At 38.9% G+C, this 23,962-nt stretch overlaps 1 protein-coding gene across 1 annotated transcript in view; it reads right to left on the bottom strand.

The window, feature by feature from the left end:
- CREBBP (CREB binding protein) overlaps positions 1-23,962 on the bottom strand; it is a 49,551-nt gene that overhangs the window by 12,915 nt on the left and 12,674 nt on the right. The window contains exons 7-20 of the mRNA XM_010296748.1: positions 23,278-23,470; positions 23,090-23,143; positions 21,742-21,866; positions 20,921-21,109; positions 19,061-19,477; positions 18,256-18,435; positions 17,840-18,026; positions 12,814-12,932; positions 12,440-12,679; positions 11,856-11,944; positions 6,260-6,340; positions 5,447-5,503; positions 4,108-4,185; positions 3,539-3,606 (exon numbers count right to left, since the gene is read on the bottom strand). Coding sequence (XP_010295050.1) covers positions 3,539-3,606; positions 4,108-4,185; positions 5,447-5,503; positions 6,260-6,340; positions 11,856-11,944; positions 12,440-12,679; positions 12,814-12,932; positions 17,840-18,026; positions 18,256-18,435; positions 19,061-19,477; positions 20,921-21,109; positions 21,742-21,866; positions 23,090-23,143; positions 23,278-23,470 — 2,077 coding nt within the window. The remainder of the gene's footprint in view (positions 1-3,538; positions 3,607-4,107; positions 4,186-5,446; positions 5,504-6,259; positions 6,341-11,855; positions 11,945-12,439; positions 12,680-12,813; positions 12,933-17,839; positions 18,027-18,255; positions 18,436-19,060; positions 19,478-20,920; positions 21,110-21,741; positions 21,867-23,089; positions 23,144-23,277; positions 23,471-23,962) is intronic.

Genomic DNA, 23,962 nt, shown 5'->3' with positions numbered 1-23,962 from the left:
AATGAATCCACAACAAATTACAGAAATCAAGATGAAGATTTTGGGTTAAATGGAGAAAACAGAAGTAGCACGCTGTTTTGACTTGATTTATGACTTCTTCTCTTATGCTACTCTACTTATTTTACCAACTAGTATTTCTACTTCATTTTTATGGTCAATCTGCTCTCTTTTCCAAAGTGATGGTGCAATTTACAGATGTCCATTTTACTAAAATGCATTTAATTTTCAGCTCTCTATTGCTTCATTTTTCAGTTGTTGTCTGGCTACTGACACAAGGCTGTTGGTTCTTCTTCCCGACTACTGAGATGGCATACAGAACCCTGCAGCGAAATATCTCTGCTAGAAGTTATTTTAGGCTCCAATACTGGGGAACAAAGCCACATATACTCAGAGGAAGATCTCACTTTAAGGGATTTATCTACTTGAAGTTTTATTTTACAAGCAGTTTATAGAAATTGCCAAACGCTGCAATCTTGTTTTCTATCTTCTAGTCTATCCCCTTGTCCAGTGAGATTCTGTGGTTATAGCCAGCACAACACAGTCTAAATATCATTTACCTGGGAGCCAATAATTAAATTTAAAGGCAAGTTAATGTAAAAATACACTATGCCCTTTACCAATTCCAATACACTGGCCTTTCCCAGTGTTTCCCAGCCCAATACGTTATATTGGGCTTTCCATATATAATAGAAGGGGGTTGACTTTAAAGGAAATTTGATGAATTTTAAAGAAAACTCACAAATATTTTCTGAAGAAATTATTAAATATTGTTGATTTCTCCAAAGACAAACAGAAAAAAAAAAAAAAGAAACGGCTCAATTTCAGCTAATGAGGTGGTACATTTTTAGAAAACCATTTTAGTTTACTGTCATTTTAGTCTACTGTCGTCTTTTCGTTTTATCATAATATTGTTGATTTCTCCAAAGACAAACAGAAAAAAAAAAAAGAAACGGCTCAATTTCAGCTAATGAGGTGGTACATTTTTAGAAAACCATTTTAGTTAACTCTACTGTCGTCTTTTCATTTTATCATCTTTCCAATGCTAAGCAACCAAAGGATATCTGCTTCCTTCCTTATGCTGCAATGCATTAAGACTTGAAAAACAAACAAACAAAAAGACCACATAAGAAGATAAAAGAAATAGGCAGCATTAAGATTACATGCACTGTAAGGAAAGGATCTAAAAGCCACGTATTTTGATAGATTAGAACATGCAAATTCTTTCAGAAAGCAACCAGATTTTGGTTCTTGGGACATCTCTAACATATGTACGTCCAATAAAAGCTGAGGTCTCAATGAAAACTGCAGTGCAAACTTGAAAAAAGCCATCCAAACCGTTAACAACACAGAAGGCTTTCAGGCCTCTTGAGTACAGCAGTTGTGCTGCAGTAGCAATGGCCAGATATTTGTTACTGGATGAGTAATTGGACAAATAGGAAGAAAGTCAAGACTTCTGGCTTACTGTGACTTTTTGTCAGGATATCTTTTGTCTTTGAACGTTGCTGCATTAACTACTAGTGGAGTAGTATTTGTAGATTTTCTTACTAAGAAAAATACTTCAAAAGTTAGGAATTTCACAGAATAACCCAGCTGTACACAGGTTTATAGGCTATATTTGGCATACTATCAGTCAACTTTTATGCAGCTTCCTTGCAATGTGGTTAAGACAACCAAATTTTACTTAATATACATTAGGAATATGAATGTTACCATAACAGCTGAGCTTGCAGCTTGCAAGCTTGCAGCGTGTAGCTTGCAGCTGAGGGCTGTGCTACCTTGACTGTTAGCAGTTGTGCCAGCATGCTTGAGAGCACAGCAATATTGATGGCAATTCAGAAAGCAAAGGTTTTTATAGGTGAGAGAGGGAGAGAGGAGAGGAAACATGTCAATGCTTCAACTTTTCATCATTCATGTTTGGTTTTAGGTCAGTAGCAAGACCAAGGTTTTGACAAGAGCAGGCTTTCCTTCCCTGTTCTTGTGTTTCCACTACAGCACTGTTAAATAAAACTGATCTCAAGAGCTGAGCCCACCAGTTCATTACAGCTGGCAGCAGGACTCAAATCATCATGGGAAAAAGAAAACAAGATAGCCAAACAGCAGGGAAAGGAGAAGGAAAAGGCGATCAGTGGAAAGGAGAAAAGCACCATTATTTCCCTGTCCAGATCCCCAAAGAACAGAATGGTTACCTTAAACTAAATACTGGTTACTCAAACTTTAAATAATGTCACAGAACAACTGCAGACGTCCAAAGAATTGCATACTTAAGACAACTGACATCAATATATGCCGTAAAGTCAGCATATAACAGAAGAGGCATCTATTTAAAATGGTTATCTAAAACTACATTTTTATGTCATCATTTTATTAATGTTCTCGTACAGTCTTAATCTGTCTTTATGAGACTAATTTTAATCTTTTTTAAACAATACTATCTTGCATGCATCAGATTACTCCAGAGACCATTTTGATTACTGTAACCTAATATATCTCACACAGTATTATCATCTCCAAATTATCCCCCTTCAAATCTCTTATTATGCAATCAACCACACACAAAGTTATCAAGAAGTTACAGTTAATGCAAAACCACTCCTTTATTGCAGTTTGGAAGACTGAGGCTTGCAAAGTCACAGTATGACAAGGTAGTGCCCAGAACTTCCAAGGACCAAAGAAGAACAAGGGAGGAATCGAGTGTACCTGCAAGTTCCAGTTGTTCAAATGTCTGAATCACCTTCTTGGTTTCAACACTCACTTTATTTTTCCACTCTATGCCACTGACACTGCATTCCTAATGCTAGCTCCTACTCTTCCCCTCTCCGCCCCCCAAACGTGTACGAGTAAGTTCTCAAATTATGTTCTGCAATGTTAAATGCATGCAAAGAACACCTGTGTAAGGATTACTAAGGAGACTGAGACAAGTTGACCCGGCAGCTTTTGGCACTCTCTTTAGTGCACATTTCAACAAGACCATGATAATGGTTACTTCCAAGAAAATCTAGACGTGTAGTACAATTGGTTACTTATGCCAGCAGACAGTTCTTGTACCACAATCCACTCTAGAAGCAAGAAAAGCTCTTCAAGTACATTAGTACTTGGCACCACCACAGTACACCTGAAATGCAGTACAACTTGTTACTGCATGTTATTTGAAGGGCACAGAGGTGACGGTAATTTACTACAGTTTCAACACTACATGGAAACACGTCTAAATATAGCCAGTAAAGTGCATGCAGCCTTATGTTTTCTCCTGTTCTGTTTCCTCCTCTTTTTTTTTTTTTAATCTTAGAAAAATAAGGACATAGATGCCAAATACCTCCAGCAGCATTAAAACTGACCACAAACACATAAAGAGTAGGTAGGTCTTTAAAATGTTGATTAAAATTCTGCCAGCTACTAAAGCCTTGCGCTACACTACTCCCCATTCTGCAAATGTTCCTGTACTGTCTCTCATGACAACAGAAAGTTTCAATCAAAGAGCTATTAGGGGTGACAGAGAAAAGATGAAAGTTGAAGATAAAAACAGAAACATCAAACTCACTTTTAGCACTGAATTTGTTTTCTTTGCGTGTTCTACCAGTTTTCTTCAGACAATTATCACAGACAAACCTATTGAGAAAAAAAAAAATCACCAAAAACTTAGCATAAACCCATTACTGGCTAGCTTAAACCCAATGTCTGAACCCATAATTTAAATGTCAGAGTACAATATACTTTTCTCTGGATTTGAACAGCTTGTATATCTCCATTTCTGAGGGACTTAAAGCCTTTATAATCTGGTTTAATTCTGCCAAGCAGTTACACGTGCATTTGTGTTGTATAGTATACAAACTTACCTCCAACCAGCTTCCATTGTTTAGTAGTTAGAAAGAAACCACAGAAATCTGCATATATGAACAAGTTGGTTTCATGCACATTTTCATCTGAATATACTGAAATGAGACCTCAAACACCAAAAAAAAAGTATTTTATTTAGAAATGCTTTGTCCTTTTGTACTCAGTTCTTAAAAGGCAGTGGCTGCATATTGAAGAGCAAAGGCAGAAAGTCTTAATTATATAACCTACATTGGTCTTATTGTACAAGGGGTAAAAAACTAACAAACATCTTACCCTGAAGGCCAAATAATATCATAATGTAATACACAAATCTGGTGCATCTTCCGACCACACTCTTTGCAGTCAACAAACCTGAGAAGAAAAAAGAGTAGCCAATCACTTTTGTGGTTAGGCACGTAATTTTCCAGAATTCAGCAAGAAAGAAGGACTTTCCAACCCTCTGCTAAGAACTGAATCAACTTCAGCAGGCCCAATTTATATGTCGGTTTAAAAAAATACTAATTAGAATAGCTTCTGATATACGTCTATCAATCTCGTGCAAATAAGATATCTATCTATCTATAGACATAGTAAAATGTACTAGTCTAAAAATGTGAAAAGGGCTTTCACGCACAACTTTTTCTGGATCATTTTCTAAGCAGAGTTCTGAGTTTTCCCAGCTTCAAAGAACTGTGCTCAACAATACCTCCACAGATTTAATTTTCAATTGTTGCAACAACCACAATCTGACTAAATGGTTGCTCAACTTACTGTAAATGTAAAAACTAGTCATTCATGAATCACTGTGCCAAGAAATCATGTATTAACTTGTTTCCGCCTGCATGGGTCTGCTGTAGTCTTTTTTTTTTTTTTTTTTTCAAAACAATATATCAAAATTCTTTTTTTGGACGGGAAAACGATTAGAAGTTTTCTCAGTCAAGACTGCAACACTGGTTATGAAGCCAAATGCACTGGGGTATATCTCAGTCCCCCTTTAAAGGTCTAGGAGAGGAGCGCTATTTAGTATTTAGAAAGATGAGAAAAGGAATTAAAATGTATTGTGTATCAAACTGACAGAACAAAGCAGTAGTGACATAAAATCTACTTTCCTACTGTCCTTAACTAGCTGAAAAGTAGTACAGTGCTACTAAAGAAGTGTTCAACTTGGCTTATACTGAACTTCCTGAGCGTAATAAACACAAGGAAGGAGGATGGGGCTAAGCACTCAGGTGAAGAGAAAAACCTCTTTTAGAAGCCTAGCTAAACCAGAAGAGGAGAAAGCAGAACTCCCATGTACATCCCAACAGGTACCCAGGGCTTGGTGTGAAAGGCTCTGCATGACAGAGGGCCATTTTCAGCCACTGCCTTGCAGAACACGCCTTAGAAATTACCCAAATAAACAGAACTAGAAACTGCCATGAAAACAGGCTCACATTTTCCCCTTGGATATCAATGTCAGACATCAAGTTCTTACTTTGTGCTATGAACTCTGGAGAAAGATTCTGCAGCCTGTTTGGGCAGAGACGAGGAGGAAAAGGAAGACTTTATTCGCTGCCTAATTTCTTAAGTGCTGGCTAAAGGACAAGTGAAAGTGAAGAGATCATCTTAATAAAAACAACAGCCTGGTACTTACGGCTCTGGATCTAGTGTGTCATTTTTCTTCTTTTCAAACTGATCCTTAGAGATGGTTCTAGAGACAAAGAGTTAATATGAAAACTCAGTAGCACCTTTATATCAGAGGCCAAGACAATTATCACGTTTTTTCTGAATTGCAGCAAATGAGCAAACCTCAAGTCTGAAGAAAGCATATAAGTACTTATTTTCTATTCAGAGAAAGCAATTCAGTTGATCTTAAGCTACAGAAAATATTTTTCCCATTTCTCTTTCTGTGTAAATTAAAAACAAAGTAAGAGGTACCCAAGTAAACATATAAATTTAAAAATCTAAAGAACAAGGGAGGCTTTCACCAGTAAAGCGGCCACCAGCTTGTATTCCTCATAAATCTTAGGGCATCTTACTTTCTGGCCAGGTTAAAGACAAGCCGCTGGTTTCATGAACAAAAGCTGTGCTTCAAAAGGTGAGACATAAGGATTAGCCAGTGTCTTTAATTTGAAAAAGATAACGGATTAGCGACATTTATTGACACAGCTTCCATTCTCCTCTCCTCCAAGCATGTTATCTAGTGTCTGCCACCCGCTGCAACCAGTCTACGGGCAGCTCTTGAGTAGCGCAACCGCACACAAGTGACATTGTTGGGCAGACCAACAGACCCAACACAATCACAACTGTTAATCATCTTTTACTGTAAAAAATCTCCTATTAGTAAGAAAGTAGGCATTTCCCCATGAACACCACCACCGGCCACAGGTTTTTGCTGTCAAATCAGGACTACGCATCACCCCTCCTATTTAAAAAGGCGGCATGCAGAAGAAAAAAAGCGACTTACGTTTGAGGCTGGGAAGGGTCATCACCCAGGGTGACATTCTCCCCCTGGATTTCAGTGAAACACTTCTCACAGAAGTGATACCTGTCAGCAAGAAGGCCGTATTTGGGTGAACTGGTCCAGCACAACATACAGCCACCCAAGCACGGAGCCACCAACCAGAGCAGGGCAGATCACCACGACGAAAGGGGGGGCGTTGTTGGTTGATTCATGGGTCAGTGTGGACAATGAGGAGGAACAGAGGGGAAGGGAGGGCAGGATTAGAGAACAGGGGAGGGAACAAACAGCACAGACGTAAGAGGTAAGACGCAAACACCAAGACAACACAGAGCAGAAAGCCAAGGCAAAGCACAGATTAGCATTCGGTCTCATTTTATACATTACTAACAAGTCGTCAGGTGTCAAATTCAAAATTTGGGGGGGATTAATGAAGTAGCTACCAAGTGCTACATTTGTATAGACTTCAAATTTAAGAATTTGGATTTGATTTTCATTACTTAGGAAAAAATGCTCTTTGATTCCAGGCTTTCGACTGATTGAGTTTCCTTTGGTTAAAAAAAGACAGCCTGTCAAAAAGCTTTAAGACCGCATTTATTGCAGATTTAAGAAATTAGAAAATATGCTCAAAGCATTTACTGATCGTCAGTAAAAACTGTAAAAGCAGAAACACTTGGTACTGAAAAAAAAAAATCTATAAAAATATTAAATTCCAAAGTTACTTGACTGTAAGATTAAATGTGACCAATTGCTCAGCTAATATTAATTAATATAAATGAAACCAAATCCATACTCTAGACAAACATTTAACAGAAATGCAATTATGGGTCAGAGTTTCCAGCCATTTATCTATATAAGTACAATATATGTATATATGTGAACAACATTAAATATTGTACATACATACAATATATTTATCAGGTATATTAAAGATGTGGAATTAAGCTTTACAAATTGAATGTGAGGCTAGGTACAATTTTTGGTCACCAGACCAAGAGCCAATCCAAGTTATACTCAGCAAAACCAATACTGCAGTTTTACAAACCAAGCTGAGTAAATTGGACTACAACTCTACAAAAATACAATCTGCATTTGAAAAAAAATAAGATCTAAGTTACACAGATTTTTTTTTTTTTTTTGGGTGGGTTTTTTGTTTCAGATGAACTGGAACCAAAGTTGTCAGGGTCATTAAAAAAAAAAAAAAGAAAAAAGAGGCTACATGTTTGGAAAGGATATGAATTCACACATGAACAAAGGTAACAAAGAGAGGCCACAGCTGTAAAATGCAGGAAGGGCCACAAAGGATCATCAAAATAAAGGAGCTTTATGGAGGATCAAGAGTGAGAGAGTATAAGCAGCAATGGCAGCACAGTAAAACGCAGTTTTAGTACTCAAACACTAGAACTTTAAGAATGGTAAGTATAAAAGGCATCAAACAAGACTCAGTGTCACAATGAACCAACAACTTAAGGGATGGAGATTAATAAACATGGCAGCTTGCCCTTTCAAACACATACTCGTACACCTAAACTACGGTAATCCAGGTGACAGATCGCCAAGGCTGTGCTCTCCTGGAGACAACAAAAGCCATTTATAGGCACTTATTGAAACGCGTGGATCAGAACTCCCTCCTGCGACACACACTGGCCATCACGTCACCCCTACACGTTTTCTAAAGGCTTGTGAAACGCAGCGCAAGTGGGAGCGAGTCCTTCAGCAGCACCCAATGAATCGGGGAAAGACGTTCTGCAGAGCAATCTGTGTCCTCCCCAGGCTGCAGTCAGGTCCACGTTACCATAGCATAATTTACAAGAGCCTGAAAACTTCTGCAAACTCTGCCAGCTGGCTCAAGCTTCAAGAGCTACTCTGCTAGCCAACAACCACTTAAATGCAGCAGCACGCTGAATACTCCCCTCTACTGTGAGATTGACACGAAGAGGAAAAAGGTGTATTTTATTCTAGCTAATATCGCCCATACTGACATATCCACGTAATCATCTTACCAGCAGGGCAGCTGCAACTTCGACAGCAACCACGTGAGCTAAAATGCCATGCTCCCTGCCCAGAGGGCTGCTTGCCAGCCTACCACAAGTTAAACTGCAAGTGACTTCTCTTCTCCTGGGGCAGCTCAGCTAGGATTAAGCACATCACCCTCCCAAGGAAACACAAGGCTTTTGGAGCTGATAATGCAACACAACAAGGCCAGGAGAAAAAAAAAAAAGTATTCTATTAATTTGTAATCATTAGGAATGATAAATATATTATGGTTATTACAAGGCAGTATTACAAGAAAATTTCAGGAGTGGATTCTGACACTGCACGTGCCATTTACACTGACTTCACTTGCCCCTCACCCTATACCCCTAAACTGCTACAGTATCATCTAATAATTTTCGTAAAAAAACCTCAAACATAACAGGTTCAGAATTTTATCTTTTCACACACTGCCCATGTCCTTTTCTTCTATAATTTGCTTCTTTAAATTTTTCTTAAATTTAAAAAAACCCCACTCATCATTTACCTTACTAACAAGGTTGCTCATTTTAAGAGTCAGACTGGGAAGGACTGAAACACAGGAGGACCCAAACACAGGAGTGCGTAGCCAGAAAAATCCATCGTCAAGAGTCCTTTTAATACTTTGCTACATTCAAACAATCCCAGAAAAGGTTAATTCTGATCCATTTTCAGAATTATCTATGTGCTTTCAAAACACTCATGAAACTGAGCAACGAGGCTGCCTTCGATACTGGATTTAAGTCACATCACAGAAATCTTAACTAGCTCCACCAGCCCTGGTATTTCAGCAGCTGTTCAGGCTGTGCCTGCGAGAAGCTCAGTCTCGCAGGGATGAGAGTTTCGGTTCGGCAGCGTGTTAAGCGCATGCTCCAGCGATCTGCAGATCTGAAGGGGAGCACAGGATCCCACATGCTGCAAAACCAAAGCCTAACGCTAACAAGAGTCAAGCTTTAGTCCATGGTATTAAAATGAGGAAATAAAAGTTGAAATACAGTGAAAATGAATCACCTGAAGATCATGAACATTTGTCCGTAAAATAACCAAGGTGAAACAATAGCTGGAACTTATTGTGAGTATGGACCCTCAGAAACAAAGACTTGCTTGTAATTCATTGACTTTGCGTGTCACTACAAATAATTCAATAAAACCCATAGAAAGCATGCAATACTCTCATTTTAACAGTCATAAAAAATCCAAAGAATGTACTTATTGCAACACATCAAAAATGAAAAGCTTTTCAAATGCAGACTGTTCAGGTGACTGATTCCCATTTATCAAAGAGTAACATGATGGCTCAATACCAAAGTCCAGAAAATGCTCAATCTCTGCCTTACCAGAGAATTTCCAACTGTAATTAAGTGCATTCAAAGGAAATTCTAAATTAGTAACTGGATGCTAGTACTGATATGAAATACCAATCAGTTTACTCAAATGGATATTCACACATGAAGTATATTTTCCAAACAGTTACTTTAACCTAAACTTCTGCCTTATTATGGAAGCCAAACAGTTCTATACCAGATAATTAACTTTTAATCATTGAACTGTAGTGCCAGAATTCATTTATCCAATGGTGCCTAAATATTCTTAGTTGTAATGTAGTTATGCCATACGCCAGACGTACATCCAATTTTGTTCGTTCCGTAAACGGAAAATGACAAGAACATTTGACCAGTTAAAGACGTGCTGGAACCACAGAAACTGTTTTTCACTAACTTCCATGGTTAAGAAAAATATAAGATTTGAAGATCACTGTCAAAGGAAACAGCTCAATTTGACTGTTTTAGAGCAAAGCAGCTGATGAGTAAGAGCTTTCTATGATCCGATAGTTCAAATACACACTTAAAAATATGGTGATTGATCTTCAGAAATATATGTTAAAAAATCCAACCCCAAAAAACAATTCATCGCTTGACTTAGTTGGCCTGAAAGAGAAAACCTCAAATACCACGCCCCCCCTGCCCCCCAACAAAAGCCACTCCAAATCCCAAAGCCCTGACCCTTTCTCAAGACATCTGGATGAACAGAAATCTACGCCTAATTCTGTTCTGCTACTGGCCTACTAACACTTCGACAAGTCACCTTCCTTTTATTACTACCTTTTTTGTCTAAACTCAGTGTAAATGGACTATCACATTTGTAATAGGTAGGAAATTGAAATACTGCATCACCGAGTCCAGACGAACCTACTGCCCCATCAAACCCTGTACTTCTTGCTAGCAACCAACATTGCCTTCCACCGAGTAATCCAAATGATTCAATACTAACTTAAATAGGAAAGGTGTAAGTGAAAGAAAAATTACCCCTTCTTCAATTATTTTTGAAGTTGCTATTCTTTTCAAATACAGTACTACCTGGATGCATAACATGTAAAGTATTTGAAATTCTATCACACAGAGTTGGTATTTAAGGGTTATTTCTTCCCCGCTTCCAGTACTGAAGTACCATCCATTTAAATGCATTTTAATTGCTTTATTTCTCTTCAGACTGACTTTTTTCAGAGTTCATGGTGGCTGTATAAAGCCTTTTATGAGAGCTCGTGAATTTACATTCCTCCACATCAATGCTATCTGCCTCACAAAGGCCACCTAATACCCAACACAAAATGTAAGACACGTTTTCATTTCCCACACCATGCTGCTTCAGCTAGGTGGTATGCAACAGTCTTGCGTCATCTTACAGCATGTTTGGCGATGTAGGGATCACCCTAAGAGAGACTAAATGCAAGCACCGACTGTCTGAATTCGTTCCGTAACTTCAGTTAGACCACAGCCCGCTGCACACTTCAAAGCTGGCAAGATTTAGAGACTGCCAAGCCTCTTGAAAGCAATTCATAACTTCGTTTTAAACAGGGAAAAGGAAGTTTGTGCCTTAGCTCATTTATGTTCTGCAATTTTTCTTATTTTTTGGGGGGGACGGGGGTGGAATCTAAGAAACCAAGAACAAAGACAAGTTTGTTTTGTTATTACAGCATTGTAGATTTAAGCATTAAATGGAAAATTATTACTATAACAATTGTTTAATAATCATACAAACACCAAGTCCTAATATTAATTAAAAAATAATAGAAACTATTGTTTTCATAGCTTCTCATGGAGTATGTGTAGTTTTCAATGCTAATTCAAAGCTAACTTGAATAGAATTAAGTACTAATAAGAAGAGAGAAAGCAAGTCTTGCAATCACTGTATCCTTTACTTTTCAAATTCTGACACTAATTTGAAAACAAACCTGCATGTTTTTACAATTCTCCCAGAACATGATTTCTCAGTGCCTTTTTGCAGTTCTGCCCTTCTACCTGCTACTCATTTTGTGGAAAACATGGACAACTTCACTTCCACTTAAGTGGTGTAGCCTACCTAACAGCAAGCACTTAAGCACAGTATGTATCAAGCTGCAGCACAGGAAACTAAAGGGTCACCTGCAGAAGGACAGCATGCAAAGATGTAAAAATAACTTTCTCCTGACTTGGCTGACAACGGGAAGAAAAAGTTAATAATCTGCCTCCTGCATACATGCAGAGAACTCAAAGGATCTCACTTCCTGAATAAGGAAAAAAAAAAAACAAAACCAAAGTCAGGGACTTACCTATTCTGGTAACTGTAGTAGGCAGCATCACGAGGAATAGTACACAACTGCTTGCCGTAGCAGCACAAGGTCTGCGGAGAGAACTCATACTGCAAAACAACGGTGAGAAAAGAAGCTTTAAAATGTAATCTTAAATGTAATCTTATGCTAACCAAGTATTTAGTAGGCAAACCTGACGCTTATGAATATCATAATACATTGTCATGTTTATCACATTTTCCCAAGCTATTGTAAATATATTAGCACAGCTCTCTTAATTTAATTAGTTATTAACTAAAGAGCTGACCCTCTAATGGCTTACTTTATTGCAATGGACTTGGGAAACAAGCAGAGCATTTTAATATTGCTTATGACCAAAAACAGTGTTCTCTGAGGGAGAAAAATGCAACAATAATAGCATAGCAGCAAGAAGGATGCTATCTACCTCCTTCAGCTCTTAGCCCGTTTACAATAAAGCCAAACTTTTAGCAACTCTTTCATTCAATAATTCAATTTTTTAAGAAGAGTATGCAAAGCTGATGTTTTATCTGATTAATCAAGCTGAGCTCTTTGAAAGAATACAACTCCATCCCTGGAATACATACCTTGCGCCCACAACAGTAGCCAAGTGATTGCATAACGGGATCGATTTCTTGTTCAAACACCTCCGCGAGTTTAGTGCAAAACTTATAGACCCTGGAAGTCTTGCGATTGTACAGCCAGGCATTGTTAAACATTAGCCAAACATCATCCACATACTGCCAGGGTTCCTGGTACTGCCCAGTATCCAATTTACGTTTAATGGTTGAAAGATCCATAGGATTCTTCACAATGTCGAAGTAGTCCTTCAAACACACACAAACCCCTTTATTTTTAAGATGTCAAAAGTTCACAATATGTTTAACAGAAAACACAAAATTTTTATAGGAGCAAAGACAAAACACAAAAAAAAATTATATTTTTTTTAACGCCAACTCACCGGAATCCCTAAAAGTTGGGGATCCACAGGCTGTCTGAAAGGTAGAGACTCTGGGTCCTGGCGGTACAAAGCTTCAAGGGTAGGCATGAGAGCCTGGCGCAGCTCCTCAGGTTTGAAAACTGTAAATGAAAGCCAGAAAGATTAGAAAATTTGCTTCTAGGTTTCCTAACCTCTTGACATCCCTAAAAAAGAACAAACTAAAACCAAACCAAACCCAACCTACGTTAACATAAAAATCTTGAGAGATTTCCTGATCTGCATAGCTGATCAGAGGCAAAAAACTTACCATCAAGAGGCTGCTGCACAGCCTTTACGTTTACTCAAATCATAGTAGGTGACATTCCCAGAATAAGGAGAGAAAAACTGTAGCCCATGATACATATTCTAGAGCATAAAAACACCCCCAATCTTATCCAGAACCAAGTTAATTCAATTGCTTCAACATGGATGAACCTTAGCTCTTCAGAGATGAGAATAAGCGTATTTTCCTCTCCCTCCCTTCTAACGCCGTTTGCTATTTCCAAGCCAAGATCCTTCTAGCAAAAATACACCGTAGTGGACAGGACCGAAGAGCCGGCTCTACAGAGAGTAACCAGATGTCTTGAGAGCTGGCACAGGAATTTTCTGGCCATAGTATACAAACAGTCCTGGCCTAATGGACTGTTAATTGATTTTGAAAGTGTTAATACTTCCAGATTTATATGCATCATTACAACCACTTGGCAACAGTGGCATGGCAACAGCCATGTTTCTTTCAATAGTGGGTAACAAGGACAAGAAAGGCAATGCTTTTTCTGAAAAATAATGATAACTTGGAGAGCTCTTTGAACATCTCAGCAGTATAATTACATTTATTTCCTTAGGAACAGAGTCTTTAAATAGGGAAGAATGCTTGTTATTGAGGAAAAAAGACAACTAAGGAAAGCAAGATGGCATCTAATATTTATCTACCTGTCTGAAACAAGAATGATACCAATAAAAGGGAGCAATTAGGAGTTCTGTTGAAAGCACTTAAATCAATAGGGCTACCTACAATAACCCCTTTGAGGCTGATCATTGCTTTTGTCACTCAAATGGCATTTTGGTAAGATATAAATTGCTTTTTGGGACTTCTAATTAAAAAACATATGATTTTTAAAAAGTCTGGGTTCCCTCCCCACACACTTCCTTTTTTATTTGGGTGATGTTTCTGAAGGGAAGTCTTTTCGCCTCAACTACGCTCACCGAAATTACACACAAAAATAAAGCAAGACAAAAAATTGAGTTGACAGTACTCAAAACATTTTTTAAGCATTAAGTTCTCAATTTTTTTAGCCACTTGTAGATGCTACAGCTCCTGGAAATTGTTAGTCAGAATGAAAATTCGACTGCACTGCCTCAAACTGGAGAGAGAACTGGTGCTCATGTACACAATAGGCAAAATACCACCCAAGTCACCAAAATCATGGCAAGGGACTAAGCAAGTTGCCAGAAGGGTTTCTGCAAGGGCTTGCCTTACAGGTACATCAAGATCTCACGCTGCTACTACTGAACTTAGATGTCCCACGTTAAAAACAAGAGGAGACAAGGAGGCCTACACTTGCTGTTACAAGAATAAATGCAACTTAATGATCATTTTGTCTGTTGCCACCATCTCAGTCCCAATAAAATGGCAATTCTCTTCCATATTTATTGATACCATATATGCAGGCACCTTTCTATGAAAGGAACTCTACCATATACTCTCAAAGTTTTATAAACAACTACCAAATTATATTATGGAATTCTCGAGAACAGAAGGAAATATTATATTCCATTCATGAGAAAAAGTATTATTTATTGCTTCTGGAACCATCTTGCTCTGGCTCAGGTAGATCATAACCTGATAATCTGAATTATTTCATTTAATGAAATTTAAAGGTCAAAAAGCACCTTTTAATAACCTATTCTGGCCACCTGCTTGACATTGCTTTTGGAATTTTCCCTGTACCAACATACAACTAAGCTACAGTATCTTTGAAAATAAATCCAATCTTAATTTAAACCCAAACCATGAGATTCAGCACCACTTTTGCCAAGTTCCTTAAAGCCTAATTATCTCTGCTAATAAAGTTTACACCCTACTTCCATTTTGAAGTTTGAAAAAATAAAAATCAAAATCCAGTTATTTTGATTTATGACTTCACCAAAAAATGTAAAGAAAAGTTGCCTTCATTTTTAGCAGTAAAAAAAGCTGCTCCGCCTCTAAGGAATATGACTAATAACAGAACATTTGATCATAGGATCTCCCTATACTCAGATTTTGCAAGAAAATTTCTGTTCTCCCCTCTCCCCCTTTTCCACAATTAAATGCTCTCAGTTCTCCTCTGGTAGCTAGAAGATCTTTGTAAGGAGCTGGCATCCAGTTATCCCATTTTGTCTTGGATGTGTGGGTGGTAAAAAGAAAATGGGATCTTTGCCTGAATCATGATGACGTATTATCTGCCAGAGAAGAGTATAATGCTACCTTTTTTACCTTTTTAAATTTTTATTCCTTTCAAACAGAGGAAATCTTGCTTAGGATTACTAAGGAGAAAATTTGTAAAGGAAGATGAAGACATCTTCAAAATAATAAGGACAATACACCTGAACCAATCCCCCATGCCCGCCGAAGCCCTTGCAGGTTTTGCATTATTATATCTTATAAAGAAGGGAAGAAACGAGCAAAACTAATCGTGAAGGTCATCAAACTAAGGCAGCCATCTACAACGAGGAGACAGGAGCTACTCAAATGAATAGTACACCATTTCTTTTGAGAAGACTGCAGGGGAAGAGGCAAGGAACCAGAGCCCTTCCCTTCTTGCTTACATTAGATTTGCAGCAAAAAGAAAGAGAACCAACACAAACCAAACCCTGAATTTGGAAGGGTTTGGTTGTCCCCATTTATGAAGGCAAACCCTTGATGAGGAAGAAAAGGCTGCTGAAGGGGTGTCTGCAAATCTCAGCAGTATTCTCTTGGGCTGTTCTCTAGCCCATACAGTATTCCATGTCACTTAAGCCATGTTACAGTCTAGTTACAGGAGGTGAGCACAGCCAGGCCGACGGTGTTCACTACACCTGGATGGGTGGTACAAACAGATGAGATTCCAACTCCACAATATAAGCCATTTGTACTCAGAAAAACACTCCTTTAGGGTCCAGATTAATTTTTTTTTCAAACATTAAAGTATCAGGCAACAGCTTACTAAGTTATCTTATAGCACACACTCCATGACGCTTCCAACTGTGAGCCTCAGCAGTGGCAGCACGTATCTGCTACGTCCCAGGTTACTGTGGGGCACACCTCAGGAATCTGGCCGCATGGGAAGGAAGAAGAGTTTCCAATACTTTTGTAACCCATGAAAAACTCCAGATGAGTCTCATAAGTATTTTTAAAATATCATATAACGCTTAAGCACACTTCACAGTATTTGCTCTCGAATGCCTCTTGGTTTATTTAGCATTTTAATACAAACTCTCTATTAAAGTTGGATAAACTACTTTCTGAGAAAATCTCACAATTTAAAATTGTATATGCTGTTGTACCTGCCCATGCTGCACATGTGTTACCAAATGAGGAACTGGAAATGGGTAGTAACCCAGACTGAATCAGAAGAACAACAGTGCAGCTCTTCCACGGACTAATTCTGCAAGAACCTTCCTCTTTCAACCACTTGCCTCGATTTACTTCCAAGTGCACTCCTAACAAGCAGCAATAATTCTTTCCACTGGGAATATAATTGGTTTATAAATTCTAATAAGCTTTCCACTCCCTGTGTTATATTTTGTTCGAAATAGGCTCTGCCAGTTAGTTCTGCAGTGCACTCTCATTTGCCTGGCCCACTGTGCTACAAACTGCAAATACAGTCTACAGGAAAACATGTTTCATAGCATTTTATTACAAAAAGATTATGTTTAGTAATTAAATGCAACCCAAGGCATATACAAGAGATCAATATTCAAGCTGCACACACTTTAAAACTTTACGATTTCTTGATCACATTCTGGTAAGCATGCACCCATAACGTCTCCTAATGCAGTTACATGCAGTTTCCTTTGCAAGGGAAGAAGAAGAAAAGTAATGAAATGGGTCATCACTTTCCCTTTTTTGACACTTGCAGCATGTTGAGAGCTTACCTTTGGTCAAAACCTAAAAACTAACTGCAGAAAGCATCATCTCCAAAAATCAGGATGCTAAGAGACAGAGGTCTCTAAACAGCTAAAGTTTTGAGTCCAGAAGCTTATCTTGCAGGGTCCCACAAAGCCTGTACTACAAATAGAGTAATTTATTCTTGCTTGTTTTCTTTAAGAATCTTACTAATTTATTTCTTACTAACCCAAGGCATGCAATCATTTATGTAAGTTCATTCAAGATCTGTAATGCCACTAAGTTTCCTTTTGGAAAAATATACAGTATATCGATACAGTCACACCTAAATCTACGCTAACACCGTAGATGAATTTAAGAGAACACTGACAACTATTTCTGAGAAGAAAGCTTTCAAATTAACACTACAGTGAAAACTACACAGGACTTCAAAGTTTAAGGTTATTGCAGCAGACCAGCCTTGGAGGAGCACCGATTCAGGAGAAGAGTTCAAGTGTCTGATTCTCAAAGTGAAGGCGGTGTGTGCACCAGAAAAGCAAAGCAATGGATATTCTCGGGCATTGAGAGCACGCTATCTACACTAAGGTCCCTCGAAAGAGCCAAGATGTGCAGGGAGAGATTTATGTACATAATTTCTCCAGCAATCACTGCCTTACTGCTTTGGTCCTTTCTGGGCAGAAACTGGAAGCTGTGAGAAGACTGCTGGTATCAACACCACAATGATGTGCTTTTCTCACCTGTGATTCATCGAACATTAAAGGAATGCTACTTTCAAATAAATTACACAGAGTACGGATCTCCTAAAGCTCCACGTGCTGGAGCACATGTACAAAACGGACCTCCCAGTGGCAACTGAAATCATGGAAAACAAATGCTAGTAAAATAAAGTACACAAGAAAAACTCAGTTTTCATACACATACTTTTTTTGCGGGGCTGAGATGGCGATGTGGACTGTGAAGTGGTTCCATTAGTGCCGCTCTCCTCTTCCTCCTTAGCATCTACTTTTATTTCAGGCTTCTTTTCTTCTATTTCCATTGGTTCTTGTTTCAGTTCTGTTCCATCTGTTTCCTCCTTTGTTTGTGAAGATCCTTGTAAATCCTCCTCCACCTTAAGAAAGGATGCAACGAGGTGTACTATTACATCTATGACCCAAACCTGAGTCATCAAAACGCTCGTTTGAGATTGTCAAAGCACTCTCCATCCATGGCTTTCCTTAGGACAGTTACTTTCCAGTAACTACCCTCCTCTCGCCCCTTAGCTCACCAATTCAGACACATCATTAAGTGCTTTTATATCTATCACTGCTTTCAGTTAAGCTGTATAGAATCTCATTTACCTCAGTCTTAGCTTCCACTTGTGTCTCACTAGTCTCTGGCTCAGTTTCTTCAGTTTTAACTTCTGATTTGCTTTCTAGCATTGGTGCATCTGGTCCTAGTTGCTGGGAATTCGTATCAGCACTAGCAACTGAGGCAGGGGTGGGGACCCTGTTATCAATACTAGCTGCTGCCTGGGATAGCTGTTGTAAAAACAGTACAAAAGAAAGACACTGCATATATAGAAATATTTTCCTTTACTAAAAATGAACAGCACAAAAGAGACATGAGATGATATTCTAAAACAGTGCAGAACATGGATACAGGAGCTCACTGTAGCCAAGTTTCGATATAACACAGTTAATAACTCTGCTTTACAGAGGAGAAGCCAAGGAAGAATTCTGCCCCAAAGAGGCTTCTTTTACAGAGAAAACACCTGCCCAGTAAAACACTGTACATTCCTTGACATGTGCATTCATCCTGACTAAAGCTTAAAAGAAAAAATATATGCAAGTTTCATGATAAAAAAAGACCAGTTCTGATTAAGGCCAAATATGGTATTAGGCCTGCTATGCCTCATCTTTCTGCACACTGCTGCCATTTTTATTTTGGCAGTTTGAAGTCATTTGATATGCCCCCCTCCTTCAAACAATGCTGAGAACATCTGAACACGCATTTTTATACACCTCTATAATGAACCCTTTGGTCTAAAGCAGAAACTACTATTGGCAACTATGGGCTCTACACATTCACAACATGGTGCTATACACAGGGAGAACTCTTGTGGAATGCCACTACACAAGGAAAATGCAACGGGGTGGTACTTACTGGAGTGCCAGGTGGCTGTGCCTGCACAGATGTCGGCTGCTGCTGAGAGGGCTGTGGGGTCGGCACAGACTGGGGTTGAACTGGGGTCTGAGGTTGCGGTGTGACTTGAGCCTGTGCTGCAGTCTGCCCTGTAGGTGTGCTTTGTGTCTGTGTCGCGTTTGGAACAGAACCCGGTGTTGGTGTTGGTGTTTGTCCCGATGAGGAGACCGGTGTCGATGGCTGAGTGGGTGCTGCTGGCTGAGGAGGAGTCATTCCAGTTGGCGTTTGGTGCTGAATAGGCGGCATCCCCGCGGCAGTGGACACAGGAGGTGTAGTCTGATGTAGAGGTGGCTGGGTCACTGGTGGACATGGTAACTGCCCACTCTGCGGTCCTAGCATGTTCATGGAGTTGGGAAGAGCAGCACTGGGAACCTGCCCCTGCGAGAGAGAGAGAGATTCTCTTACAGATGTGTGACCCCCAAAACTCTGGGAATCACACCTATCCTTCACAGCACTGAAGTCTTCTTTAAAAGTATACTGCAAGTCTAAACATGAGATCAGCGATAAACAAATGCTGCTATTGCAAATGACTATGCTCTGATTTTTCTGATCGTTTTCATCAGCTCTTAGTCAAAGATCTTCCTCCTAGACCCAGATGTGCCATGCATGTCTTTTTACATTAATTCTACTGGCACAGGGGATCCTCACAGTCTCCAAATAACAGAGAAACCCAAAGGCAAGCTCTAAATCATGCCATTAGCTGGGCAAAGGTCAGACTTTCATACAAAATGGCTTCAGGCAAATACACATTTTAGGCCAGGACTCTAGAGCAGCCCTGCTTTAGAAGACAGTTCAACACATTTAATGCCTGCCCCATTGCACAGTGCAAGACTTAAGAGTGGGGGTTTTTGGTTTGGTGTTGTTTTTTGTTGGTTGAGTTGTGTTTTTTTGTTAAGTTCTATTTAGACTACTCCAGATGCTTAAGAAAATTGTTGTTCTGTTTTTCAGAGCAGCAGCAATGAAGTATTCTGGAGGTGCACAGACTGTTAAACTATGTATTTTACCAAAGATTGCATCAGATAACTAGTGATGAAAAAGAATACTCTATCCTCAGATGTACCTCTTACTCTTACATCTCCAAATCAATCAAGTTTCCCGCAGATGAGGTTTCGAATTTAAAACATACTTCTATATTGCCTGTACACAGTCAGTTTTAATGAACTAAGTGCATTAGGAATAACAATGTTCACCACAAAGGGTTCACAAGAAATTGTAGATGCTCCATCCTGAACATATTCCAAACTTGACTTGACAGAGCCCTTTGTAACCTGATCTAAGTCATCTCTCATTTGAGGATGGGGCTGGACGAGAGAACTTTGGAGGTCCCAACTAACCTAAATTGGTCTCAGTTAAAAAACAAGCCCCTCCCTCTGGAAAAGCATGTACTTTGGCATAAGCACAGCTGCTACTTCACTTGACTACTACTGTAACAGAAAAAAAACCAATTTTGTCTTCAGAAGTAGAGAGGCTATAACAAACTTTATTGTATTCTTGATTTAAAGTTAGCTACTAAGGTCCACACAAAGACAAAAGCATATGCTCATACATGTGCCATGAACTAACTTCTGATATTCCCCCCCCAAAACATCATCAACATGCATTATTTTTAGCATTTAGATCAGGAATTACAGGGCGTTGCCCCCCGTTAGCATATGTAAATAGGTTCTGTAAGAGCTTATGAAGAAGGCAGATGTAACCCAGGATCCCCCAGAGGTGACTACAATAAACCATGGATATATAAATATAAACAAACATACATAAATATATTAGAATAAAATAACTGAAGAGTAAATAACTCAAGTATTAGAAAATACATCTTACCTGTGCCACCCCGGCCTGGGCTGTTGATTGACCCATGCCCACATTGTTCACATTCATAGCCCCGCTGGATGCTGGAAACTGATTCTGGGGCAGGAATTGGTTCTGGGTAGGAGCCTGACCCATCATGTTGTTGGAATGAGCTCCCATCATGTTCTGCGGCTGGGGCATTCGGGAAGGAGACATTGCCATCTAAAAATTGATACCCAAATTAAAGATATTACCATTTAGGATTATGTAGCAAGACAAAGGAAAATACCCTCAATGCAATGGACCAAAAGATAGGACAAAAAAAATAAAAGGAAAACTGGCTTCAGTAAACCAAATGGAAATGGACATATCCATAAAACTTTAGCATTTCTTCCACAGTATCCACGAGGAAGTTATTTTTAAACAGGTGATATTCAAAACTCTACTAGAGGTGTTAAAACTCCATTTTGTTCTCAGAGATAATGGAGATTAACCACTGAAACTGAAAATATTTTTGTTTTTCTAAAGAATAAAAACATGTTTTCATGGAGGAATAAAGAAGCTGTATGTACTGCAAGTCGCAGTTTCTGAAAGAACCATGGTCTTCCACAGACTGTTGGAGATTATTGCATTTCTGGCAGCTACCTCTAACTTTTTGTTGTTGCTAGTTTTACAACACATAAATATGGAAAACAAATGCCTCAATAAAAGCCTGACAGACTCTCTATGTTTCCATGAAATTATCCTACAATTTACAGTACTACTCTATGACATGGCCTTTTCAGAATAGCATTAACGCTGCTAAATGTAGTCAACCAATTTTGAGAAAAAACTTGGTAACAAGAAGTACGAACCGCAGGAACGGCGCCCATGTTGTTCATTTGTACAGGATGGTTCATTGGAGAAGCTGCACGGGGTCCCATGGGTGCTTGTGGCATCTGTACATTCCCTATGGACATGGGGTTAAACTGATTCATTCCTGCAAATGCACCCCCAAAACAACTCATTAGGAACAAGTCATTAGAATTTATGTATGTACACTCTACTATAAAATTAACATTCATTATGACTAAAGTTTGACTGCTCTACACTTCAACTTTTTCTTTTAACTTTCTTCAAATCACTTGGCTTAAGAGACATCAGGATGCAAGTAGCATTTGGAAGAATACCAGTTAGGGTGAAATATAAATTTGGGGGGGGGAGGGAAGGGGAAGCGCAAGAGATGAAGAGTGTGGATGATCTGCAAAGACAGGATGCTATCTGTAAATAATACCTTGGGATGGTTTCTTAAAAATCAGGCATTTGCTTTGATACAGCAATGTCTTATTCAGGCCTCACTCAAAGGGTTGAATATGATAAAAATAGATATTGTATATATGAAGGCAACTCCTAGTCTCAAATCAGGACAAAAGCTAGCAGTATGCTTAAACAGGTGTTGTGGGTTTTTTATACGAAACATTTAATCCCTCCAAAAAAACCCAAACTTGTCTAACAGAAATAAAGGTGTAAATAAATAATTATGGAGCTGTACTTGCTATCAACTTTTTCTCCTATTGAAATGAATTCTAAAAGGATGTAACTTCTACGGGCATTTTAACAGAAGTTTCAACTTACTACTAACTCTAAGAAATAAAAATAATTGGAGACACTTTTTTGGAGGAAGTTGAAGCACCTAAAAGTCACAGGTTTGTATTCTTCAGAAAAACCCCCCACCCATGAGCCCACAGCAGCCTAAATCAGTGATGGCAAGCCATCAGTGCTATGAACAAGCTACAAAAGCTACCAAGAAAGGAAATCATAAGTTGTACAGATCCTAGGATTAACATGCTAAGTTTCCAGCTACAGGTGTATTTTTGGCTAATTAAGTGATGAAAACATACCAACATCCTCCTCCCCCCACTGTTACAGTGTTTTAAATGAGATTATCTACAGTGTTCTTGCTTGCGCCCTCCTCTTTTTGAAAAGACTGAATTACTTCCCAATTGCTAGCAAAGGACTGGGTACATATTGCCAGTTCCTAAGACAAGACTGCACTGAGACAGCTCCTGCCACAAAGCAACAATCAAGACTGATGCTGAAAAAAGGGAGACCCAGTAGTTTCCCCCCGCCCCAATTCCAAGAGAAAAACAGAAGATCAGCTTTTCCCCCCAATACAATTATTTTGAACCCACAAACTGCAATTAGAGAGAAAGACATAGATACCTTGAGAAACCTGCATACGACTTATAGGCACGGTTGGCATGGACATAGGCCCATCTGTAACACAACAGAAGAATGGTCAGCAAAAAGCAATTTAAAATACAGGCTCAAGATTAGCATGAGAGCCCGAGGAGACAAACTGTGCAGAGCTACAGCTGAAATGCAGAAGTACGTCCTATAGAAGTACTTACTGGGCGGCCTCACAGGCTGTGCCTGGCCCATGGCAGCAGCCACCTGTGGGATACCAGGGGGCTGAGGTCCTGCGGTCTGTAAGGCTGGCTGATTCCCCAACATCCCTTGTTTATGTAGACGAGACCTCCGTTTCTCTTCTAGCTCCTTTTGTATCTTATAGATTTTCTCAGCTAATAAATGATAGTATTCATCCTAAAAGAGAAAAAAAATAGTACTCAGCATCAAGTGTAAGAAAGCAGCAGAACTCATGTAGTCTACCAGAATACTGTCACCCATTTGGTTTTTCGGTTTTGGGGGTTTTTTTATTTACAATGTATACACCTCCCTGTTTGAAAAAGAAGTATTTCTTTTCAGAATTCTGTTCAGTTCAGACAGATAGTCTCATCACTGCTTTAATGCAGAAAAGGAAAAACAAAGCTTCCAGAAAACACATCAGACTTAGCTTTAAGGCTATCCTTCATACCTACTCTGAGTAGATTAGTAGACAATGGAGAATGTAGATTCTCTGTTGCTTCAACAAAAAACAACAGGAAGCTGTGATTTAGTTTCCAAGTGTTAAGGGTTTTTAAATGTTATTTTCATAATAAACATTTCCACTAACTCACAGACAAAAGAAAAAGATGTTTCCAGCAACACAGTTACACCGAATAAACTTCAGGAGACAGATGTTAGAGACAGATCAAT

This window comes from Phaethon lepturus, unplaced genomic scaffold (assembly GCF_000687285.1).
Source record: "Phaethon lepturus isolate BGI_N335 unplaced genomic scaffold, ASM68728v1 scaffold9461, whole genome shotgun sequence".
Taxonomy (NCBI): domain Eukaryota; kingdom Metazoa; phylum Chordata; class Aves; order Phaethontiformes; family Phaethontidae; genus Phaethon; species Phaethon lepturus.
Note: the sequence above shows the minus strand (reverse complement) of the source record. Positions and strands in the feature narration are given on the sequence as shown.